This window comes from Homarus americanus, unplaced genomic scaffold (genome assembly GCF_018991925.1).
Source record: "Homarus americanus isolate GMGI-L3 unplaced genomic scaffold, GMGI_Hamer_2.0 scaffold48416, whole genome shotgun sequence".
In the NCBI taxonomy this organism is placed as follows: domain Eukaryota; kingdom Metazoa; phylum Arthropoda; class Malacostraca; order Decapoda; family Nephropidae; genus Homarus; species Homarus americanus.
The window spans coordinates 575,177-591,458 of NW_024736097.1; the positions used below are offsets into that span (position 1 = coordinate 575,177).

General features: G+C 39.3%; 1 protein-coding gene across 6 annotated transcripts in view; it reads left to right on the plus strand.

Moving 5' to 3' along the window:
* LOC121871950 (zwei Ig domain protein zig-8-like) overlaps nt 1-12,057 on the plus strand; it is a 47,113-nt gene extending 35,056 nt beyond the window's left edge. For 5 of the 6 annotated variants that reach the window (XM_042374568.1, XM_042374567.1, XM_042374569.1 and 2 more), the window contains 5 exons: nt 305-437; nt 4,219-4,290; nt 6,851-7,023; nt 8,793-8,922; nt 9,263-9,925. In XM_042374568.1, coding sequence (XP_042230502.1) covers nt 305-437; nt 4,219-4,290; nt 6,851-7,023; nt 8,793-8,922; nt 9,263-9,561 — 807 coding nt within the window. In that variant the 3' untranslated portion in view covers nt 9,562-9,925. Of the gene's footprint in view, nt 1-304; nt 438-4,218; nt 4,291-6,850; nt 7,024-8,792; nt 8,923-9,262; nt 9,926-12,018 lie in introns of those variants that run through there. The other variant, XR_006090002.1, reaches the window with a different exon arrangement.
* The last annotated feature ends 4,225 nt before the right edge of the window (nt 12,058-16,282 follow it).

Genomic DNA, 16,282 nt, shown 5'->3' on the forward strand with positions numbered 1-16,282 from the left:
GGGTCTTCCTCCCCCAGCAGCCCTGTCTCCCTTTAGCAGCTGTCTCCCCCTCTCCAGCTGTATCTTCCTCACCAGCTGTCTCTCCCTCACCAGCTGTCTTCCCCTTACCAACGGTGTCTCCCTCACCAGCTGTCTCCCCCTCTCCAGCTGTCTCTCCCTAACCAGCTGTCTCCCCCTCACCAATCGTCTCCCCTCTCCAGCTGTTTCTCCCTCACCAGCTGTCTCCCCTCACCAGCTGTCTCCCCTCACCAGCAGTCTCCCCTCACCAGCTGTATCTCCCTCACCAGCTGTCTCCCCCTGGCAGGTGGTACACGCGGAGGGCAGCCAGGAGTGGACCTTGGTGGTGCGCTACACTCAGCTGAGAGACGCCGGCGTCTACGAGTGTCAGGTCAACACTGAACCAAAACTCTCACGTCACGTCACACTCAGAGTCCAGGGTGAGTCTTGATGAGTCCAGTGTAAGTCTTGATGAGTCCATGGTGAGTCTTGATGAGTCCATGGTGAGTCTTGATGAGTCCATGGTAAGTTTTGATGAGTCCAAGGTGAGTCTTAATTTAGCACAGTATTAATTAAGCTAACCATAAGTTATATATAAAATCATCGCTCGCTGTCACAGTAATATTTGTGGTATATACAGTCACCTCGCTGACGGAAGTTACCAGTAATTGAAATTCCCCGAGCTATTCCGGCGTCCGCCTAAACTTGAGCAAGGCTGTTTGCTCAACATGTTGCTGTGACTGAAGTGGTAACAGAGAGAGAGAGAGAGAGAGAGAGAGAGAGAGAGAGAGAGAGAGATTTCTGTATTCTTATCAAAAACTATTCTTCTGGATAATTACCTATTCCTACGAACAAACGCCTAAAGTGGCAGGTGTGCTTTGGCTGTTAAGAATATTGAAATTGGGTCTCGTTGTTACAGTGTGGATACAGCACATTGACTATTAAGCCTCGTTTCACTAGGAGGCAATGTGGCTGGCACTGTATCCGACCGTCGTCATTTCTCCAGCCAAAGTTAGGCGCTCATTCACAGCTGGGTCGACTGGGGATGCCTTGGGCGAGGGTGAGCAGGAGGCGAGTGTGGTTTTTTAGTCAGGTCAGAGGGTAAGGTGACCCAACCTTCTCACCTGGTTACAAATCTTCTTAATTACAAAATTGTCCAGTTTGTACATGCCATTACTCAAATTCATGTTGAATGCTTCGGTATGTTTAATGAGACTAGATTCTATGATGTTCCTACTATCAATTAAATTACAAGGTAATATTGAGGAGGCATTATCCCAGTCAATGCAATGCTTGTTATCCCTCAAATGAACAAACAGAGCATTGGATTCCTGACTACCGACCGTTGCGGTACTATTTAAAGATTAGTAGGGCCATTACCTAATACCTGACCATTGTGGACCTGGTCTCACCCTCCTCTGTATATATACACCTTGTTTTGTACTTCTCTTTAGTCTGTACTCACCCCTGAAGATGTGAATTACACGAAAGTGCTTGGGAACTTCGTGTTTGAACTTTTATCAGCATATACCTAGATCACGCGCACCTACAGTGATTTACTTGCATATATATATATATATATATATATATATATATATATATATATATATATATATATATATATATATATATATATATATATATATATATATATATAATATGCTGGAGCTAGAATCAAGAGTAACAGTGTTGTTCATTTCCGCTGTGCCCAAAACAGATGTGTTCTGTTTTGATACATTTTCACAACATAGCATTAAGATTTCTCTGTCGCTTTAGGTAAACAACATCAGCAGGTTCTTTCCTTATACACTACTTTACACTGCAGCTCCCAGTTATGCGCGCACAGTATTGCATCCTGGGAGTAATCTCCCATCTAATGCCTTCTATCCCCTTCCTGGTTTTGTCCTCTACTTATTTTTGTCACATTACTTCTGTTCAGGGATACGGTGGCCGAGTGGATACATCGCTCACCTCCTGTCCCATGGGTCTGTTGTTCAATTCAGGGGCATTCCGAGTCCGTTCTACTGGAAATGGTTACCTAACTTTAGAAGTTGGGGGAAGTGCCGACCCTGCTGCCTCTTTGTCATGCCTGTGGGACCAGTTTCACTTATTTTCACCTTCAATATTAACATTATTCTATGTCATCTATCAAAGGTGTCAGTTTGGGTTTCATTTTCCTTCTAATAAACCCTTTAAACACCATGAACAACTTCCCAATTATTCCTTATATTATCGGTTCTTTCCACTTAATTTTTCTTATGTTTTTATAGGACGATTTTTTTTTCGATTCATAAAAGCCATATTTAAAATATTCCTTTAGCATATATATACTGTACTTAATATCTACAGTGGAAACTATTAACCCACATCGATCTCTATATCACTCTGTTTGTGTCCCAGTTCCCTAAATAATGATTACAAACACAATTTCTGGAATATTTTGTAAACTTTTTCCGCTGTATTTTGTTCATTCATTCTTAACGCTTTATATTTTTTACATGTTTTTTCTTACTTCATCAGTATTCCAGCCATCAATGCTCCATATATTTCACTTCCAATTTTCAACATTTCTACAGTAATTTCGGTCTTATTTTGGCGTTTAACTATTAAACTTTTATTTTTGTACACTAACCTAACCTAACCTAACCTAACCTAACCTAACCTAGCGTAATCTAACCTAACCTAACCTGAACCATTACTAAGCTATTTTATAGACGATCCCACTTACCCCTCTTTTATTATTTCTTCCCCTTTCACCTTTCTCTCTGCCTCTCTTTCCACTGTTACATTATGCAGGCGTTCAAATATTCTCCCAAACTCTCTCAACTTCCTCCTCCCTCTTCTGTGTTATCCTTTACTTTCATTCTTAAAAGCCCTTTCAACTTTTCCCTTAGTTTTATTCATCCTTATTTCCTTCCAGCATAAATTTTCATTCTTTTTGAAATATTTTTATCATTTTATCTTTCGCCATTCTCATCTGCATGTTTTCGCTTTTATTTTTAACTTTACTTTAATTTTTCTTATTTTTATTTCTCTCTGCCTCGTGTCGATAAGCTGTTCCTAACGGTTAGTCATTCATCCAGTTTCTTTGGATTATCTTTCGACCTGAACTTTGCAATCTTAGTGTTACTGATAAGGAATGCTGATAAGATAGTTTATATGCAACGTCTCTATTAACATATCTACGTCAGTGAAATTAGTTTATTGAATGCTACCTCCCTCCCTCATACCGCCTCCTGGTGGGGATCGAAGCGCGTAATGGGATATTTGTTGCTCCGTTTGCCAATTTTCTCGTTTGTCCGAGCGATATTTCATCATTTTTTTGTGAAGAAGTTGAAATTTGCTAACAATAGTGACCGAGTGTTTTGTCAATAGAGTGTTTTATAAATATCTGTTCTGTAAATCAAGGTCTATTAACCATAATGTCTTTATATCTCTATTTGATGTGTAGAAGCGTTGACAAACCTGCCTCACACCACAAGTAGTTTAGTGGCAAATGGTGCGAGGATCTATATTGATATAAACTCCACTCGGATTCCTTCGTTACTCTACATTTCAGTAAGATGTATGCCCAGGTTAAGACCCCTACTCTATGTATACGTATGTGTATCATTCTTTTAAGAGATCATGTATACTGTATTCCCTATCGTGAATCATTCCACTCCCCATTTCATATCATTCCTAGGACTCTATATTTTTTACAGGTTTCCAGTGCGGTTTTCCAGGTCATGCTAATCCCTTCCTCTTTACTCCTCTCTATATTCTTCACAGGATATATAATACGCCAGAAGCCCTCATCACTGGTGCTTCACATTATACCATGCAGAGTGAGGACTGATGCAAGCAGTATGCCACCAAATATTCTCAAGGCTCGTTACACAACACCACAAGCACACCTCTCACACTTGCTCTTACACACGCACACACGCACACGCACACGCACGCACACACACACACACACATACACTTGTCTTTGATCTTCAGTTTTTATTTACTCAACCATGATATTCAACCTACCTTCTCCTTTATTGTTACTGTCCATCTCTCTCTCTCTGTCACTGTCCATCTCTCTCTCGGTCACTGTCCATCTCTCTCTCTCGGTCACTGTCCATCTCTCTCTCTCTGTCACTGTCCATCTCTCTCTCTCGGTCACTGTCCATCTCTCTGTCACTGTCCACCTTTCTCGTGTTACTAAGCTTATATTTTTCTCTTCCTGTACAGAGCCACGACCCCCTAACACAGGGACCAAGACTAAGGTGTTCGTGGCCAATAATACGGCATCTACCAAAGACGGTGAGTTGTGATTGGTCGATGAGAGAGAGAGAGAGAGAGAGAGAGCGAGAGAGAGAGAGAGAGAGAGAGAGAGAGAGAGAGAGAGAGAGAGAGAGAGAGAGAGAGAGAGAGAGAGATTTTCATGATCCGTGTGAGTGTTTGTGCTTATTTATATTAGTGTAATTGTCTTGTTCTCGATAATCTCTTCTGCCTTTATCATCTCTTTCTATCTGACTATTCATTTATCTCTGTTTTTCATGTTAATTTTTTATCTCTTAAGTTTATCTTTCACCATCGATTACTCTCTTTCTCTTCATTTCTGCCTATCTCCCATCTACCACCCCTCTCTCTCCTTTCCTCCCTCTCTTTTCCTTACGTTCACATCTCCCACCTCATCTTTCCGCATCCTTTTCTCCTCCCATCCTCCTTCACCTTTCCTTCTCCTTCTCCCCCTCCCTCCCTCCCTCCTTCACCTAAATTTTTTCTTCTTCTTTCCTTACCTCCTTCCTTCACTTCCCTTTCCCCTCTTCCTTCCTTACCTCCACTTCTCGTGTGCCCGTCTCTCACTCTCCATGACCTAACTAGTAACGGGACACACACGGAGAAAAAGAATTAAATCTTTTATTAGACATCACTGAGGCTGAACAAATGCAATTGTTAAGCGAACTCAACCCATTTTTAATAGAGCATTACATCCCGGGGGAACTTCATATTATATTTCTCTTACGATTTTCATTGTTAATGCTCTTTTCTGCATCAACTGTATTGTTGGGTATATGTAGCCCGTGAACCATATATATATATATATATATATATATATATATATATATATATATATATATATATATATATATATATATATATATATATATATATATATATATATATATATATATATATATATATATATATGTGTGTGTGTGTGTGTGTGTGTGTAGGTAGTTTTAATAAATTATCGTAAATGTATAAATTATCAAAAGTTGTCAATCTGTTCACCTCAACAGACTGTTCACAGACTTACGTCCGCTCGTATTTAAGATCACATTATACAGTACAAGCATATCCGTAGTAGCTGTTAAATCTTTGAATTTACTCAAATAAACATAATGATAATAATGGTTGCCTCTCGTGTATGAGACTGGTTGGCCAGAGGGCCACCTAGGCGTGAATTTGTTTAAAATGTAGAAGCTGTCACCAACACCACACCCTAAGTTAATGAGCTGTATGACCCAGTGTAAAGGAATAATCCGAGACCTGAAAACTCGACAACTGCACTGGTAGCCATTACCCAGGAACACGATCAACATCTAGGTCCCCAATTACTGCTGGGTAGACAGAAGCAAATGGCGTAAAGAAACTTGCCCATAGTTTCATCATGCTCCGGGACACCCCTCACTAAACATACGTACTGTACTGCACTGCAAATATACACCTGCATAACTATATACATATATGGCTATATTCATGCACACTTCAGGGTCGGTATTATCCAGAAACGACTGATGACAAGTATCCGAGGGTATTATATTCGCGGGAACAACAGAACGACAGAAAATAAAGAGTCGCAAAACTTTACCCTCGTATGATAAATGGGTGGCAACACACACATAAGGATGACGTGAGTGTCACTGTAGCAGCGTTACACAATACCTGTTGAACAAATTAAAAATATACATTGCAAAACAGAGACTAGAAAAGTACTGTCCGCGAGTTGGGTGAAGAGAGAGAGGGAGAGAGAAGCGGTCAAACAAAGGAGTAGAGAGGGTGAGGGAAAACAATAACAACGTGGACTCTTCTTATTGTGTCTAATTTTCTCCGTTTTATATATTGAAATTATCACTGTTACAGCTTACTAGGCCTTGGGTAGACCTTTGTATGTACTGTAAGTCGATCTTTGTATTAATCGAAACGTCAACACTAGTAAAGGAGATATAATTTGAGATAAGGAGTTCCTATTAGATGCGACAAGATCACACGGCAGATAATTCTAATTAAATATTATATGATATATGTGGAACTTGTAAAGAAGCTGAATGGGTTAAGATTCTAATAATTATATTGAGTAATACAGAGGACCTTATAATAACAAGGCCCAGGTGTGTTAATAACCTGTAATATTCACGATTCATAAAGCGTTCACATTATACATCACAAGATGAAGGATGGTGATACTCTCAAAGTTCTCTTATAGAAATTAATGTGTGTTGTCTTAGAATATTCATACGTGCACTACAGAGTACACAAGACACACCTCGACTCCCACACCAGGCGAGACTTGGGCCTCGGCTGTCGTGGTGTGTGGAGTGCATCGCTAACACTCGACTTGGTTTACAGATGGCACTTGTAGGCTGGCACTTCAAGTCGAGTTCAACAAACATCACGCCATCATTTCATCCCTTACTTCCGTCTTCTCAGTCAAGCTCCCTCCTCACTTTTATTACCTCCTTCATGCCTCTCTTCGTACCTTTTCTAGCCTCTAACTGTTGAATGCCTGTAATACCTCTCTCAGTCTCCTCATTCTTCCTTCACCTTCTCTGCCACTCTCTTCTCCTCGGCCTTTCACTGCCTCTCCCTGCCTCAGGTAACCTCCGGGTGGAGATCTTGGGGCCCCGGGAGCTGTACATCGAGGAGGGGTCCTCCCTCACCCTCACCTGCCTGGTGACGTCACTGAGGGGCCCCTCAGCCCTGGTCTACTGGTACCACGACATCAGCCTTATTGACTACAACTCCCCCAGGGGCGGCGTGAACCTGAAGGTGGGTAGTACTTCCTGCCCCGGTACTGTCTCTAACACCAATACTGTCCTTCAAACACCAGAACTATACTCCCAACACCAGTACTGTCCTCCCAACACCAGTACTGTACTCCCAACACCAGTACTGTACTCCCAACACCAGTACTGTCCTCCCAACACCAGTACTGTACTCCCAACACCAGTACTGTACTCCCAACACCAGTACTGTCCTCCCAACACCAGTACTGTACTCCCAACACCAGTACTGTCCTCCCAACACCAGTACTGTCCTCCCAACACCAGTACTGTCCTCCCAACACCAGTACTGTCCTCCCAACACCAGTACTGTCCTCCCAACACCAGTACTGTCCTCCCAACACCAGTACTGTCCTCCCAACACCAGCACTGTCCTCCCAACACCAGTACTGTTCTCCCAACACCAGTACTGTTCATAAGCCAACAGAACAGTGTGTCAAACCCCTTCACTGGTCTTTCGGTAGTCGGTACACTGTAGTATACTCTCATCCCCTCCTTTTTATTGACATAACATAACACATTTCTGTACAGGCACCCAGCGCTTGGGACTGACTAGCTTGACAACAAAAGATAAGAAGAAGCAAGTGACTGATAAGAGTGGAAGTTCATTGTTGTGATTTGTTAGGTGTGTGTTAATGCATTGTTTGTGTTCTGTTGTAAGTCAATGAATGTGGGTTAAGAATTTCATTGGTGGTGCTCTTCTGTTTGATGCTTACCTTCGTCGTCAATAACCTGGCATTAACCTCTTAACCTGACCTTATAACCTCTTAACCACCTTTACTACAGGACGTCACTTTTATTATTTTATCTGGCTAACGTCAGACGATTTTATTTAGCCCAGAGACCCCAGAGAGATTCCGGTTCTTGATATAGATTATTGATAATTTTGGGGACACACACACACACATACACACACACACACACACACACACACTCACACACACACACACACACACACACACACACACACACACACACACACACACACACACACACACACACACACACACACACACACACACACACACACACACACACACACACACACTTAGATAGATTGCTAAATTTATCCTATAGACAAAGACAGATAACAGCTATTTTATTGACCTCTGCTCTCCCTGTTTTCGTAATTGATAATTAAAAGGTAAAGGTCACCGGCTGGAGGATTTGTTGCCTTGTGTGAGGATCTGGTGAGGCTAGTTAGCGTAATATAGTGAAACCTCTATTTAACGGAATATATGGAGAGGAAAGTCCGTTTTATCGAAGGTCCGTTAGACGTTAAACCCCCCCTCTAACGGATTATATCGAGAGATAAGTCCGTTATAAAGAGGCTTCACAGGTAATAGATTTTAAAGCGGAATTATTCCTCGCAAACACTGGAACACACTTATACCTCGATACTAATACCTGGTTAGAGGAATATCACTCCAGTGTTACCTTGAACCAGTGTAGACAAGACTATATTACTACCTCATTATAACAGGTATAGAACATTGGCTATATGTAACAGGTGAAGATGACTTGCTATATCCTATACCATTTCCGCCCTCCCCCTCTCTCTCTCTCTCTCTCTCTCTCTCTCTCTCTCTCTTTCTCTCTCTTTCTCTCTCTGTCTCTCTAATCACCACTAACAGAGACCTACTACAGGTATCTTAGAAGCTCCATAGCGTCTTGGTCAGTAAGTACGTCAAACACGAGGGGGACTTAGATGTTCTTAAGCCTCCTGTAGAACGCCTCTTGTACTGTCGTCGTCAGATTGATCGTGGTCGTGGAGAGACGACGACTCGCCTGGTGGTGTCGTCGGTGGGTCCCGGAGACTCTGGCATGTACTCCTGCGTGCCCCAAGGTTCCCACCCCGCCACCGTGCTAGTACATGTACAGAAAGGTAAGTACACCTCGCCACCGAGCTTGTACAGTAGGATTGAGAGCATTTGAGGTGTGTAATGAACATAGAAAGTGCGTGGTAAGGATAGAAAGTGTGATTGTGTGAGTGTGTGTGTGTGTGTGTGTGTGTGTGTGTGCGTGTGTGTGTGTGTGTGTGTGTGTGTGTGTGTGGTGGAAATAGTAAGTAGTAGTAGTATTTGTTGAAAGTATTACATTAAAATTTTCTTTTCTTCTCTACAGAATTTTAAGTTTGTTGACAATAGAAAGCGTATCTTTAGATAAGAAATGAATGAAAGATTATTCCAAGGTGTTAAGAATATTTTTTTCCTTTTTCTCTACAGGTGAGCACGAAGCAGCCATTCAACAAGGCGGTCTGGGTGAATCTAACTCTTCAACTACCATCTCGTCATGTTTCCTCCTCTTGTTCCTCTTTCTCATTACGTCTTTTATCTGTGTCGACTCTAACCTCTACTCCTCTAGCACCGCCTCTACCTCGTTACACAATACCTCCTCTTCCTCCTCCATCACCTCTCATGAGACAGACCTACATTCCTCCCCCTCTCGCTGCGGGATGTCTCAAAGTGGTGACGTAACTTCACCTTCTCTCTCGCTTCCGTTTGCCTTTCCTGCCTCTGCATGATAATCCTCCTCCTTCTCCTCCTTCCGCTTTTGTATATTTTTTTACTCCGTTAATGCTCCGGTTCCAGATTCTCAGAGGTTCGCAGGATGAATGTTCCTCGAAGCAGAAGATTTTGGAATATATCGAACTGGTTATAACTTAGAAGTAATGGTAATGATGTTATTGTACGGAAAATGACATCTAAATTACACAGTGATTCTACTTTAGATAAGTACTTTCGTTTAGTCGTAGTTAGGAAAGAAATAACGTAGAAATAGTGTGGGGGAAAAGTTTCTCTACACATATTTTGTCTTGTAAGTGGTCCTTATGGGGTAATGTGTGTGTGTGTGTGTGTGTGTGTGTGTGTGTGTGTGTGTGTGAGAGAGAGAGAATGTTGTGTAAAAATATATTCAGTGTGTTATTGAAGGCAAAAATAAGAGACATACTAACATTGAATACTTTTATTCCATGCACAAAAATATAAATGTGTTGGGGATATGTTTATCTCTGAAACACCTGAAGTATCGCTTAAGTTCACACACACACACACACACACACACACACACACACACACACACACAACACACACACACACAGTTCCGAGCCAAAATCAAGCCAACTTTTGAACCCTAAATAAGGTAGATTCTTTAATATTATTCATTTTCTTTATTTAATTTCAATACATTCTTAAACTTTAGTCTATAAGTATTAATACAATTATTCATCGTACGAAAGTATAAAAAAAAAAATCGGGATCTTAATTCACTTCTTTATCATTATCTCTGTCTATTTGTCTGTCTGTCTGTCTAAGTCTACGCGCCTGTCTCTATCCATTGTTTACTATCTGTCATCTTGGCTCGGCTAGTAGAAGTTCCTCTCATCTGTTTCACTCAGTCCTGACGCTGATTAAGATTCTTCCTCCATGACCTTCCACCCACTCCTCCCCCTCTCTCCCTCTCTCTCTCTCTCTTTGTCTTTATCTGTCTATCTGTTGATTTATTTCGTTTATCGTTTTCATTTGTTATCCCTCTATTTATTTCTATTCATCTATTTATTTACTTCTCTTTCTAGGTATTTATTTATTCTTTTTATCTCTGTTTACCTAAAATATCCAGTGATAATATTAATGTATTTCTTGATTTTATCTTAAATTTTGAATATTTCTCTCTATTATTTTCTGTTTGTTCCTTCTGTTTTTAATTGTTCTTTTACCATAAGGATTTATCAATAATTCTCCCCCACCCTCTAGAAAAAATATTACCCCAGGTTGTCAACATCAGCGGCCGAACAAATAAGTTACCGTCTGTTATACTTGAAATGTTCTCAGATGTGAAACTAATGTTGGAAAATTGTATTAAGTTGTATAGAAAGTGTCAGAAAAGTACACTTATTACGTTGTATAAATTGAGTCAAAAGCAGACTGACTACACTGTCTGTAAGGTGTCGTATCAATGACTAGATTTATAATTGAATGAAGTAATGTCAGAGTAATGCAATACAGGGTACGTTGGGTTAGGTTAGGTTTGGTTAGAGCCAAAGAAATTGATTGGAAGGAATGATTATACTATATTATCTTTGAGAATATTAAACTACGTTATCTGAAATAATATGTCAGTGCGGTGTGTATCGGCCTATTTATTTTACTAAGGAAATACACAACTATGTACAGATAATGTTCCTTCGTTTGTATGATTATTATCGGTATACATCTGAGTCTTTACACTGTAGCTCAATAGAGTATTTATACGAAGTTAAATACACGCTGTATACTGTATATATATCATTTTGCATAGAATGTGTCCATAAAGTATATTAAATTGTATGAACTGCGTCAGGAAAGTGTATTAAGGTGTATAGACTGTCAAAAAAAATGTGTATCGAGGCATAATAGATCAAATAAAAAAAACATGTATTAGGCTGTGTTGTATGTAAAAAAATACACAAAGTTGATGAAATGTGTTAAGAAATGAGTATACATAGAGTTATTGTGGCGATCAAAATACTGTTTGTTAAATTGTATGATTTATGATAACGTAACACGTCTTAGATTGCAGAGGTTGTATAAAAAAAAATACACTAAGTTGTATAACCTGTGTAAAAATGGAGTTTATTAATATGTATAAACTGTGAGGTTCTTTAAGTGTCGTATACATAGTTGTGTCGTATTAATTGTTTCAGTCATCTATATGTATGAATTATGTGGTGGAAGCTGAATACATAAGCAATGTAAACAATATATATTTGAAGCCACTTGCACCAACTTTGAAATTTTTTTTTAAATATTCTAATACATTGATACATTATATTTTTCTTTTATATAAATCAGGATCTCCTCTTATTTTTATTACGTAATTTTTTCCTGCTTAAATCAAGATCATTTTCCCTTAACAACAACATGTGTAGATATAATGATGTAATGTTCCTTTATCTCTTTAGTTTCGTTTATAGAAATTGCAAATGGGTAACATACGAGTAAAGGAGAGAGAGAGAGAGAGAGAGAGAGAGAGAGAGAGAGAGAGAGAGAGAGAGAGAGAGAGAGAGAGAGAGAGAGAGAGAGAGAGAGAGAGAGAGAGAGAGAGAGAGAGAGAGAGAGAGAGAGAGAGAGAGACATTCACGCCACTTCAATACACACCCCTCATATGGTATACAAGAAATAACTATTAGGGTCTCTGGTTATTATGTCGGGGAAATATACTGAAATATATTTGTTAGTGTTATTGGTTCTGTTGTCAGAGAGCCATAGTGAGGTCATCTCTAAAAGATTTTTCATTTAAGGTGTCATTTAAGGCACTGGTATGTCAAGGTCATCAAATACAATGAAAATTCTTCTAACTTCTCTCGTGTTATTGTCCTTCTAGAATATATATATAAACACGAAATCAGGCCTTAAGGGCGAACCCTCTAAACAATCTCTACCTATTTACACCCTTATTTGGTCCTGTGCCAGTTAACCATTATAAACTCCACCAACGATACTCGGACAAGCGACGTAAATATTTCAAGCTGCTGTCAGGAGTTTGGATATCCCTAGCGGCAGAAACCCAAACCAAGCCGACCTCTGACCAGTCGTCTCACAGCTATCCTTCAGGTCGTGTTCATTCTGATGACAGCGCAGTAAGTTGTGGTCATTGGGTTATGTTATATTTGTCACGTTTATTTTGCATAGTTGTTTGTTTACAATTTATTTTGGTGTATTTATATTGTTAACTTAATGCACTTTACTTTTTGATTATCTTTATTTAGTGCACTCACTGATTAACTAACTACCATGTGATGTGATGTTTTTATGGTAGTACAGTTTGATAAAAAAAACGTAGTCATACATTAATCAATCCCTTATCAATTCAATGAAATGTGTTGACCTGATATAGAAAACAAAACTAAATGATTAATTAAACATAACGACAATTAAAGGAACTCATTATCATTTTTTTAAGCGAGTCGGCTGAGAAACTTGACCACTACAAATAGTTCTCATCGTATTCAAACACCCAGACCACAGTCAATAAAATCCGGAATTCAGGCAAGGTTTTTGAGTCACGTATCAATATATTCCAGTTCGTAAAACAGAGCGCCAACTATCAAAGACACTATCCATTTCTCAACCTATTCATCCATCTTTGTATGTAATCTATCCTCATCCCATCCGCCAGCACATCATCCAACACTGCCTCACTAGCTAACGCCCATTGATCAACAAAACACCACCACACGACACCTGAAATTATGGACTAACACCAACGAGCTGTAAAGGTGTTAAGCCGAAGCTACAACCAACTGTTATGATGGCCACTATCCTTTCCAGGTAAATACTTACGTTCCACCAAGCTCTGTATATCCATTCGCTCAGGTGTATCCGGTGAATTACGGTGGAGGAGGAAGAGCTACTGTCACTGTGCAGAAATTTTCTTGCAGTTGGTGCGCATCAAGAGTCTGTGTGTGTGTGTGTGTTTATATAGGAGTACTGGAATTATTGTGGAGGGTTGGCGAGTGTTGGTGAACGCGTGGGAAGGAGAATTTTATTTGGTAATGACGCGTGTGTTGGCTAGGTGTATGACTCTGTGTTACTGTTTGTTAGTTCTTGTGTATTGTTAGTTCTTGTGTATTGTTTATGGTGAAAGGGGTAAGGCTCGTAGTCAACATAAAATGACAGAATTTAACGTAAATTACTATGAATGGTCATTAATATTTGTGTATTGAGAAGAACCCCAACTACGATATTGGGAACTCTGATTGTATGAAAATCCCTTTTTATAATAAAATACTGGCTTGGATAATATATATAGTTAAATAATATTTATAACGATATTTACAAAACACTCACACTCAATTGCAATTAAATAGAACATAGGATCATAAATCTCACCAATAAACAGTATTAATTATCAAAACAAAAAAGAGCTGGCTAGCCACAACAGTGAATACCACGAGTAACCTAACCAGATCGAAGGCACAAGTTTACTGACAACACAAGCCAGTGGTGAAGGTCCTTTGACAATCCAAGCTTGTGTGTGTGTGTCTGCCCAGCTCTCAAGACTGTGGCCCAAACATAGTACAGTATTTAACTAACGTGGTGAATACATCTACAAGGCACTTAACACACTATACTGTATGAACCAATAAACTGTTTTAAAGCTCGCGAAAAAACACTAAATATTATAAAAAAAATGACCGAAAACACCGTGTTTATGGCAAGGCATTCATGTCCACATAAGCAGAATTCCAGCAGTACATTCTGTTATAAAAACCTCGGTAAATTTTTTACAGCATGAGGTATGGTGGCAGAGTGGTTATCGTACTGGGCTGACAATTCACACAGCGAGATCGAATTCCCATCGAGAAAGCAATATGTGATTGATATCCAATATCCGTCAGTACTAGAGCACCGCAGCCATATACCCGCCAGCTCTTCATAAAAAAAAAATGGTTCATGTATATCTAGACCGATACAGAGGGATAAACTTGTCTTACCCCAACTTTTGTGATCTGTGGCATCAGGACACTATATCTGAGTCACAATCCCTGGTTCACGAGCCCAGTGTAGCCCAAGGACTATTAGGTCAATTAATTAAAAAAAAGTTCAATATTTCAATCACAGATACTACTTAACCAGAGCGTGATCAGGATTACCTTGACCTATAATCTGAGTAAAAGACAAGAAGTCCTAACCTAACCTAACCTAACCTAACCCACACAGCCATATAAAATCTCACACGAACTTTAATTCAAGCTAATGTAGACAAACAGCTTATGTCTGTTTGTCAGTTTATCAGTGACATGTTTATACTGGAGGGAGGAGGGGGGGGGGTAATAAAGTGTAACCTGTCCACCGGGATGTACAGTAAACAAAGGTCTAGTGATAATTTAACAGTGGGACGGATGGATAGTCATTAGTCTTTGGTAACGATGGTTGGTATGAATAGGTGCACAGTATATAAGGTATTCGAGGAATATATTTTAACCTAAACTAACCTAACCTAAGCTAACCTAACCTATACAAACCCACACAAACATATAAAAACACGTACAAACACCTATTGATGCTCACAAACACTTATAGATACGCACAAACACTTAAAAATCCACACAAGGGGCAGGGAAACGCAGGCACCAGACGCCTTAAAATTTTTTCACCCAAACTGTGATTTTTTATTTATTTATTTTTTCATTTCCGGGGCTCCACTGGCTGCCGTTCATTGCTAGTGCATTTATCTAGAGTTTATCAAATTAAATTAAATTGACACGGATTCAGTTTTTTTAGTTTAAACATTGGAGAGTATGGTGGTGCTCCTGCGTGTGTAATTGAGTGAAAGTGTGAGGGAGAGAGGCGAGAGGGTGATAGTGATCGGAGGGACGGATATAAGTGTACGTTTTTTGCCAAATAAAGAGAACTTTTGTTTTCATTTCCACAACTTAATGGAAATTAATTCGTATTGTGTTAAAAAAATTTATGTTTCATTTATGACGTCGTTTACCATTGCAAAATAGTAAAATTATACCTAAAGTAGGTTAGATTAAGTTAGGTTAGGTTAGATTAGGTTAAGTTAGGCTTGAGTAGGTTAGGTTAAGATAGGCCAGCTTAAATTAGGTAAAACTAGGTTAAGCATTCTATGAAACTATATATATATATATATATATATATATATATATATATATATATATATATATATATATATATATATATATATATATATATATATATATATATATATATATAAGATTAAGAACACCCTCAGGAAAAAAAAACAGAGACACTGGACTCTCATATAAAATATTATAAAAGTAGGAATATTTCACAGTAGAGAGGTAATGTAATTCACCTACAGACAGGGAGGCAATTTACGCTGGTAGTACTGACAGCCAACAGAGTGAGGGGCAGTACCGTGTGACAACAGCAGCTGGGGAGAAAATGTTTACATGTGTCACCGACGCCAAGTAACTCTTTAACTTTTAAAACAGCTTAATGTTTCCTTTAAGAAGTAACTTAGATTTTTCTCACCTGTTTACTCAATTTTCATTTTGAATATTACAGCATATTAAAGTTAGAGTATTTTTCTAAAACAAACTTGGCAATAAATTTTAGCTGGATGATTCCTACTTCTCTCAGGTTGGTTAAGGGTGTTGACTGTGAGGGACTTCTGACACTCTCACCCCTTGGTCAAGTCATCAAGATTTCACTTTCTGAACACCTCTGGGGTATATGTGCGTGTCTTGGCCAAGTCTCAGCTCTCTATCCTCAAAA